The sequence below is a fragment of the Brachionichthys hirsutus genome, chromosome 3 (genome assembly GCF_040956055.1).
Source record: "Brachionichthys hirsutus isolate HB-005 chromosome 3, CSIRO-AGI_Bhir_v1, whole genome shotgun sequence".
Classification (NCBI taxonomy): domain Eukaryota; kingdom Metazoa; phylum Chordata; class Actinopteri; order Lophiiformes; family Brachionichthyidae; genus Brachionichthys; species Brachionichthys hirsutus.
Genome location: NC_090899.1, coordinates 2,194,823 through 2,204,698, shown reverse-complemented (window position 1 = coordinate 2,204,698; position 9,876 = coordinate 2,194,823). Strand labels below are relative to the sequence as shown.

Genomic DNA, 9,876 nt, shown 5'->3' with positions numbered 1-9,876 from the left:
TTAGCATTTAAATTAATTTTAAATATAAAAGTAGAATTAACTGATAGTATTTGATCCCACAATTTATGACGGTAGCCTCTAGTACTGACAATATAACCCTCGTTTAGTGAGACGAATCGATTATTTCCACTTCCTGGCAGCTTTCACAATAAAAGCCTCGTTAAATGAAACATTTCTGTCCGCTGAAATGCAAGATAATGTTTTGACATTTTAAAAACAGACATATACCACTTTATTTGATTTTTTTTTTTTTTTAAACAAACAGATTAATTTAAGAGGGTAAAGAGGACAGGAAGGAAACCAGGCTTTTTTAGGCATACCTGAACCAACATGTTAATGACAAACCTACGCAGCAACAGGAAGCAGTAAACTTGGGAGTAAATCCTGAGAATACATTTTAATTATTTAAACAAACAAAATCCAAGAGAGTTTAAGAAGCACGGAATACAGCTGCGGCTCATATGGCTACATTACAATGTATTTATAATTAAGCCTCGTTCATGTTACCTTTTCCCTGAGATGCTACCTGTAAACTTTTAGACACCCCCCCCCCCCCCCAATGACAACGGGCACAGAAAGAAACAGGAATGACTTCAGATAAAGACACCAGCATGACCTGCTGAGTCGAGTCTGCATCAGAAGGAAAACGTGATTCACGCTGTCCGAGGGACAAACCGAGGCTTCGGGGACAAAAGGGACAAAAGGGACAAAGGGACGCTATAAATGATTAGACTCTTTCTCAGGTTCAGCTAAAGCAAAGAATGGCCTCCGAATTCTTATCGGACGTGCCCTTGCACTGTTACACGCGACTACCGGGTACAATAAAACAACACGACTAAATAGTGAAGTTATCTGACAGTAAGGGAGGGAGCAGGCACACGCGCGCACGCACACGCGCGCACGCACACACACACACACACACACGCGCAGGTATTTCCAGTTTAACAGCACATCTTTTTATGCAATTGTGTCTTTGAACACTTCACTTTCCTTTGTTTGTGAACGAGGTCAAACCATGAACCACCAAATGGGAACAATCACGTCACCCTATAACAAAGCACACGGAGCAACAAAGGGACTTATTGTGGGACTTATTGTGGGAGACTTTTTAAAAGAGACTTGTGTCTGGTGAGAGGCTGAGCTTAAATACCCCCCCCCCCCCCGTTGAATAATAATGTGACAGCTGTTAAGGATTCAAGGAAAATACATATTTTTATTTGACAAAAGGAACCAGACTTCCTTTCCTCGGCTGGAAAACCAGTGGATTCTCCCAACAGAAGTCCCCCTCACCCCCACCCCGGAACCGCATCACCTGACGCTCCGCGCCAGGTCGTCAGGTAGGGACCAGTCAAAGCCAAAAGGTCTCATAAGTGCCCCTTTTACACCTGGATGGTGGGACATGCCCCCCCCCCCCTTTGCGCCACAGGTGTTCCGGCTCGGTGCCGGAAATGAGCTCCACTGGCAGAGACACGCAGCGACTCACCTTTAAACAGGTAGTCATATTCGTCTTCTCTGTTCGTCATGGCTCCTTCTCGATTAGCTGCTCCAAGTCGAAACTAACTTCTGGCGTGACGTCGACGCAAAGCCCGCTTACGTCACACGTCTTTTAGCTCGGCGGATCTTTTAGCGGTCAGAATCTCCACTCAGACGTTCGACATTCGGTCGTTCCGTCGTTTCCGAGTGTTCAAAACAGCGAACTCGCTGCTGGGAAAGTTCCTGCTCGTCTTCTTCGCCCTCCGTCACTTTGCCATTACCGAGGCAGCAACGTCACTTTGTTCGTCCCGCCCCCTATCGGCTCCTAATGGTCATTAACCGATCGACACCTGTCACGAGCTCGCGTTTGGTTGGTCCGACGTGCCTTCGCGGATGATTCCAAATGCTGGTCGATTACGTTGATGACGTAGGCGGCGCGCGCTTCACTGACTCCGCTATAAGGAGCGGAGGCGGAGCCGAACAGGTAAAAAGGTATTGTAAAAAAAAAAAAAAAACACCTGAGAGGCCATAACTAAGAATTAAAAGGTATTAAAGGGTAGCGTGTGGGCCGAGTTTAATACGTGAAAAAAAATATACATGCAATTTACTTTAAATCTTCTGATTTTAATATTTATATGTTTTTTCCAAGTAGGATTCTTGTTTAACTGGAATTTATATTTCTTCTTGCACATTGTTTTCATGCTGAGGTCGTCACAGAGGAATTTTCAGCATCATTAGCATTTTGATAGTCTTCATATATTTTTTTAAATATTGCAGTCCGCAGAATATTCCAACCGTATTATCTCCATAATTATTGGGTAGTCAACTGCTGACGCAGCTCAGTTTTTGGGTGAGCAATAATTTGAGAAACCGGTTCGAAATAAGGCTGGTTTAATGTTTATATTCTTAAAAGAAATAAAAAATGGGATGTGATAGAATTTGTTTGTAGTGTGTAGTTCATTTTAATTGAATCACTGCTGGGGTGATAAATCTTACTCATCTAATTATTGAAAATTCTTAATGCCCTTTTCATTGCAGAGATTTTCAGTTGCCACGGATGAAAAAGTGTCACCAAAAACATTAGCAAAAGCTTATATTGACGTTTTTCAGAGAGCCATGACAGTGAGAAAGAGACGATGCGCAACACCAGGCTGCTGAAACCCAACGAAAGCGAACAAACTGGTTGCACAACCAACATTGTGACGTCCAGCAGCGGTGAAAACCGGTAACGACATTTCCATGAAGTCTCCTTGTAACAATGACAGTGAACCCGAACGCACAATGGCCGGAGCCCTGTTAAGTGGAGCGCAGCAATGATTGTGCATTTCCTGTTATGAAATGTCAAAATGTCTGCAGGGCAACAACAGTCCGTCGTTGTTTTCAGCCACCGTTCCTCAACCCCGTCAAGAGAAACGGAGGTTGCATCATTTCACGCGTTTATTTGTCAGAGGCAGATCGAGACACGGATCCGGATCACCTTTTAGATTAAGAATGAGATTCATTCCATTTTTAAGAGATTTTGTCAACATGAAAAATAATTGGAACATGCAGAGGACAGACTACCTCCATAAATTGTTTATTTCTCTACAGACGTTAAAGCAAACTGATCCCAGATCATCATCTGGAGCAAACACAGAACAGCAACATTTATCGTCCCGCGTACAGTGTTCATACCCAACTGTTGATTTTCATGACACGAGAAACCCTTATGTTCCGTTTACATTTAAAACATCACACGTTCCCTGATGCTTCCACGTCAGTCCCACTTTCTGCATGAACTATAAATGCATCCCCTTTAAAGGTGAAATTATTCCGTTTGTTTTTTTACCTACAGTCAGCAGGGTTTGTTAAAAATTCATGTTGCCCTGCCATCTTTGTTTATTCACATATACATAAATAATCTTTTGAACATGTTACAGCAAAACACATAAAACTCCTGAATCGTTCATTTCACCTGCGGTTGATGGGTCGCGGCCCATCGGGTTCTAGCACAGGGTGGCAGGGGAACCATCGGGACCCCCCCCCCCCCCCCGAAGCTCCAAGGGCACCTTCAGATCAGATGTTCCTGCAGCAGGGCTTCTTCTCCTCTGTGTTCTCTGTGGTGGGGTTGCTCAAGGCCACGGCATTAATGGGCTTCCGGGGGCCTTCCTTACTGTTCCCCTTCTTCTGAATCTCTGTAGTAGACAAATTTGAAATATTAAAGTATCCAAATTAAGTTCAAAAATGATGCAAAATAATAAGTAAAAAAAACAAGCTCTGGAGTGTGAAGAGAGCGGATTAGAGGAAAACTGAATGCAAACAGAAAGATGGCGTCTCCTGATTTAAAAATATGTTTCTTTTTAACTCTGCAGATTTGGACATGAACAAGATCTGGAAAAACCAAACCGGAGGAAAGTTCAACGCATCGGAGAGACCTACCTGCTAGGACGCTGTTGAACGCCGCCTCCACATTGGTCGACTCCAAAGCGGAAGTCTCCAGATACAGAAGACCGTTCTTATCTACGTAATAGAAAAATAAAACACGCTAAATCACTCAGTTTAGCGAGCGACATTTATGTTCTTCACCTTCGAGGTGCCGCTTAGAGACTCCGTACCTGCGAAGGCTTGAGCCTCCTCGGTCGGGACGGACCTCTCCGTCTGCAGGTCGGTCTTGTTGCCCACCAACATGACCACAATCTTGCGGTCAGCGTGGTCGTACAGCTCCTTCAGCCATCGCTCCACGCTCTCGTAAGTTAGGTGTTTGGTGATGTCAAAGACCAGCAGGGCTCCAACGGCGCCCCGGTAGTACCTGCCAGGTGAGACGGGTTTTTACAGATGGCAGTCAGGTGCATTTCTATCTGTGTGCTCTGTGAAATGATAGGAAGTGAAAATGTACTGATGAAATTCAATCCTGATTCTTGTCATAAATAATCGCTTTGGACACTTGGAGGTGGCAGATGTTATTTAAGTAAGAGTTTAAACTCGGTCCTTGTTCTGCTTTTAGTTGCTCCTAAAATGTAGCCAAGAAAGTTCACATTTAAATCACCAGAGCGAGACATTCAAGGCAGGCAGGAATTCTCAGCTCTCCCTCCCATCCTGCTTACATCACTTTCTAGGCTCCGTCTCAATGGGAAATGCATTAGAAGGCATCAAATGACGTGAAGAGCTACTCGTTGAAGGCTAAAAAGCCGTCGCGTGACACCTGAGAGACTGTCAGACAGCGTCTGCCCGTTTTTCATGGTTAAAGACACTGCTGAACTACATTTGTGACGTCTGCCTTCCACGGTGCGCCTGAACAGGCCCGGGGCAATGCAAAGTGGGCCGTTCTGATTGGTCCCACGTGACAGCCCAACAAATATTGTCTTTCACTTCTTCGAATAAGGACAATGTTGTCTTTGGTTATCTCACCATTCATTTTAACTATTTAAATAAAGAACCTGGACGTTTTTTAGGATGACCGTCGTGTCGGGGAAGAAACAACAGGCAAGTTGCAGGAGTAGCTTTTGCTCCCCTTCCTCAGTGCCATAATAGGTTTGAGCTGCTTGTTATAACACAAATGGGAAATGCCATGGGAGTGAGAATTAGCATATTGAAATAAGTCGGCGAGTAATTAATCAAAAAGCCGGGCTCTCCGAAAAGCGCTAATCCAGCAGCGTAGCGTAGCCTCAGACGTTTCAGTGACTTTAAAAATAACACCGACATGGTTCTATTGTTTGAAACCACTTTCCACACTTTTAATCCCTCTACTTTCATTTTTTTTAAATAAATGAATCACGAGCACCCGTAGCTTGAACAAGGAGGGGGGGGGGGGGTTAAAAATCAAAGTTCTCCGGTCGAATTGGATTCTGGGGTTTAATTGTTCCAGCTCAAAAGTAAAAGGAGGTGAAGAGGAGCTGTCTTTTTTTTTTTTTTTCCTCCAGGTTCCCGGGGGAGGAAAGCGAGGATCGCCGGCTGCCCCTGCATCCGTCTGGGCTGAAAACAGCACCGCGTTATGGCGCCGACACGCTTTGTTGCTCAACAGCTGTTGGAGAAAAACATCAAGCGTGAAATGTTGATCGAAAAACTGTCTGGGGGGGGCCTGAAGCAGTTACCTGCTGATTAAAAATTAAGCTACGTTCACACTGCGGGGGGGGTTGCTTTGCTCGTATCGGGACTATTTGTGCTCCTAAACCAGATTCACATCCAATTCCCGCTGACGTGAAAGCAGTGCGAACAATCTGACTTTTTTCGCACAATCATTCGCCAATGCTCAGCGACGGTGGGCAAGTCAATCGAGGATCGTGGCAACGACAACTGGGGAGGCAATGAGGCAGCAAATTTAATTGATGAATTGGAAATGGTTTTGTGCCGGATCTCTCAGCACCGACGGGTTTTGACACTTACGCAGATGTGATGGCCCGGTATCGCTCCAACCCGGCCGTATCCCAGATCTGGGCCTTGATGGTGAAGCCGTTGATCTGAACGGTCCGCGTGCTGAACTCCACCCCGATGGTGGTGCGGCTGTCGCGGTTGAACTCGTTTTTGGTGAAGCGGGACAGAAGATTGCTCTTTCCTACACCGGATTCTCCAATCAGAACCACTATAGGGGACACAAAACACATTCAACCCGAACATTAGGGTTTGATTTTTTTTTTTTTTAATCTATAAAAAGGAGCCAATCAGGAGCCGTCCTTTCCAGCCCAATGTCTGGGGATAAATACGCCATCTGAACGCCACGCCCGCAGGGTAACTCAAAATCAATAATTTGTTTTGCAGCGCAAACAACGCAGAAAGGAACAACGTGGGGTAAGAGCAGAACGCACCAGATTACTGACCGGGATCCCACAGACCTTGTTTTAGGCTATCCCAGTGCACACTGGTGTGAAAAGACATGCTTCATTGTCTGTTAGGATTATCTAAAAAATGTCTGAATGGGTTTAAAAAAAGGAGAAAAGAAACGGCCGAGGAAATAATCCGTCAGAATTTATTGAACACCGATAGTTGCAATCGCTGTTTTTAAAAGGCTTCTTTTCTATTGTGGGACATTTACAAGATTTTTGCTTGTAAATGCATGGATAATGCTACAATGCTAAAGCTAACATGAAGACGTACCCATAAGCCTTATATTATTTATAAGCTATAAGAAGACAATTTTACCAAAGTGGTAGCGGTTAGCGCCGTCGCCTCACAGGGAGGAGGTGCCGGGTTCAAATCCCGTTTGCGCGTCACTTTTATGTTCTCCCCTTGTCCAAATTAGGTGAATTGATTAGTCCAAATTGTCCGTAGATTATGAGTGTGTGCGTGAATGGCTGTCCGTCCCTGTGTGGCCCTGCAACGGGCTGGCGACATGTCCGAGGTGTACCCCGCCTCTCGACCATAGCGAGCTGGGATAGGCTCCAGCGGCTCCCGCAAAAGAGGAAGAAAAAATGGACGGATGGATCTTTGAAGGCAATGACCTTATCCATAGTAGGAGGAACACTTTCCCCCACTTCTGGAAAAACTAAAGAACACGGAGGTAAATATTCCAAACAAAGCAAACCTTTGTTCCTGGAAGACAAGAGGAAGGTGATTCCAAATTAGGCGGAGCAAGTTAAGCAGCTGCTTCTTTTTTTTATGTTGGTCACAGGAACATTATCACTGGGCAAACAGGACCAGAGACAACAGACACCCCCTTCTGTACATTTCAGTGACTGGTATTCAGTTTCAGTCGTTAGGAGCTGAGTCAGAGGGGGAAAAGGCGTGGCTCATTTGGCACAGGTAGGAAAGGTATGACCACACAACTGGATAAGATCTCGGCGTGTCTTGGAACTTAGATAATCGGGAACTTTTCGATAATACAAAGCTAAGGAAACGTCTCCACAGGCAACGTTAGGTGCGTTTTCTTTACCACAGACCAGAGGATAAAACCTGGGACACCCCACGATATTGCATCAGCAACATACCAGTGTATTAGCTTAGCATTAAGCCTGGAGGTCTCATTAGTACATTTAAATGCAAGTTTTTTGAAATACATATTTCAGGTACAAAATATATATGGAGGTACGATAACAAGAAAAACAACGATGACACCGTAACAAACGGACCGCGTGGGGAGATTCGTATCGTGTCACATGACCTCAAATTCCAAATTTATCCATCACGATGGTCAGATTTTCATCTCCATCTGCTCAGATTAGCTTTGTTGTGGGCTTAAATGCAGTTTCCAAGGCTGAGACTGAACTTCCGTAAAACTAGTAAAAGAACCGCAGATTAAAATCGGGCATGTTTTCTGGCATGTTTGCTTTCTGAGATGCTCCACTTGACTTATTTTAGGTAATTGTTCACTCTGCAGCCAGATTTCCGCATGACTTCTTTTTCCAGTGGGTAAGTTAAGAAATGCCCCCCCCCCCCCCCATCTTCTCCTCCACGACTGAATAACTTCTTAAGCAAACAACATCTCTGGTTTCTGGACAAGAGGCCTTCATGTTCGGTACGGTGGCCCGGCTGGTCCATGCTGAGGAAGCTGAGAAAAACTTGATTTGTGTTGTAGCGAGTTTTTTTTTTTAAATTTAACTTCTGTGCTTTACTACTGCTCAAACTTCTGAAACCTAAACGTAACTCAAAATATATGCTTTGTAGCACATGAGCATTGTTTTTTTGTAAAATAGTCCAGTATTGCAAGATTACAATTAGTTTGAGAGAGATCCTTCCGCTCTCAAGTAGGATCAGAATATACGGGGAAATATACTCATCTTGTTTTCTTGCACATTGAAAGACGGGTTAGCTTAGCTTATTTTAGCATATAGACTGGGAAGAGGGGGCGTGGCAGGGAGCAAGACAATCAATCAATAAATACATCTCTCTCAAATATGTAAGTATAGGATTCTCCAGGATCCACCTTGTTTCTGCAGTGGAACTCTTGACTGAAGTCATTTGATGTTTTGGACACATTAACTTTGGCTTTTTCTTTGACCCTGCAGATCTTTTTTTTTTTTTTTTTTTTTTAAATCAACATGACATTTTCGTACCTAAATGTCAACTCTCTGGGCCTGAACTCATCTCCTTTCTGAGCCAGGCTCGAGACAACAACAGCACAATAAACCCGGTTACACCTGCAATCACAACGACTTTTTAATTTAATTGCTTTACTAGGGAGAACTTCAGAGCTCACCTGAGTAGTTTAGCACAGATTTCTTACATCAAACCACACGCATTGTGTGATTATTGAGTCCTGTGTGGAATGCCACAGATAAAACAGGAATTAAAGTACACATCCTGGTTGCAGCAACGTGGATGTGTGGCAACGCTACGCACGCTTACTGTTCACATAACCTGGAACAATACAAAAGTGGTGAGTGTTTTGTGGACTTGCATTAAAGACACAACAGGGAGATGGCAAAAGTTAATTATAAATAGAATTAAAACCTGAAGGGGCAAAGGAACACAACGAAATATCTCTATGAACTCAGTGATGTACCCGTACACAGGTGAACGTGTACTTACCCTTAAAGACAAAGTTGTAGGCCTCATCAGACCCCATATTCTATCCATTCAGCGTTGAAGTATCGCGTATACTCGGATACTGATTGCAGGATGTAATATGACACTTGCCTCACTCACAGCCGGTCTTGCCTTCAGTTCAAGCTTCAGGAAGGAGAACGGCAGCAAAAGACGCTCCGACTCATGGATGGGAGTCGCCTCGCTCTCCCTTCCCCGTTTGGGTTCACAGAAAGCTGGCTTGTTTGAACAAGACGTGCTGCGAGTATCCAGGTTCGGGGCGGGGCTTCCGTCAAGGGCGTGGCGAGAGCGCGTTTTAATAATGCAGTCAGCGCAGGGCACGTTAGACAGGTGGGACAACTCTGCAGGTAGAGCCTGAGAGGGAACTGAAAGGAGCCCCCTGCTGGCCACACTGAGTTACTGCCAGCAGGAGGCAGGATGTTGCCTCAACGAGGGCAAAACTATTTTGAAATTCTGCTTGAACAGTATTTCACAAAGTCACTGTTCTCGTTCTTCAGTTCTATTGCTCATCTCAAGTTGATCAATAAAACCTATCCTGGCGCTAGAGAATTGTGCATCTATTGACATTTCTCTCCCTCCTCTTTCTCTATTGACAATTAGTTTATTTTTCATTCATTTACAGGAATTTGTATTCTGAGTAATAGATGTATACACGCAGTGGATATTAAGTCTTACAGTTTTAGACCTGTCATGGTTCATTTTGTGCCTCAGATTGTTCCTGAAAGCTCTTTTCAAATATTTCTCAGTATTTGAATTGTAAACTGTAAAAAAAAAAAACTGCTTACAACATTAGTCATGTTTTTCTCAAAGACCGACAGGCAGCAGGAAACAAAGAAACTAGAAGGGGTTAAAATATCCAACTGAGCTCAAGCATCAAGCTTTGATTAAACTGCACTTGGAATCAAGGTTGTGTTGGTTTCTAATCATTATTCATTTGATTTGAGCAGA

General features: G+C 44.1%; 1 protein-coding gene across 1 annotated transcript; it reads right to left on the bottom strand.

Moving 5' to 3' along the window:
* Nucleotides 1-3,041: 3,041 nt before the first annotated feature.
* On the bottom strand, nt 3,042-9,129 carry rab25b (RAB25, member RAS oncogene family b). The gene is made up of 5 exons (XM_068754780.1): nt 8,914-9,129; nt 5,836-6,031; nt 4,068-4,261; nt 3,892-3,972; nt 3,042-3,647 (listed from the first exon to the last, which is right to left on the bottom strand). Exons 1-5 carry the CDS (start codon nt 8,948-8,950, stop codon nt 3,529-3,531), a joined length of 627 nt encoding a protein of 208 aa, XP_068610881.1. The 5' UTR covers nt 8,951-9,129; the 3' UTR covers nt 3,042-3,528.
* Nucleotides 9,130-9,876: the final 747 nt, after the last annotated feature.

Coding starts and splice junctions, on each gene's coding strand:
- rab25b (XM_068754780.1), bottom strand. CDS start 8,950: ATGGGGTCTGATGAGGCCTACAACTTTGTCTTTAAGG. Junction 6,032..8,913: donor CTACAACTTTGTCTTTAAGG/GTAAGTACACGT, acceptor TGTCCCCTATAG/TGGTTCTGATTGGAGAATCC. Junction 3,648..3,891: donor GTTCAACAGCGTCCTAGCAG/GTAGGTCTCTCC, acceptor TGTCTACTACAG/AGATTCAGAAGAAGGGGAAC.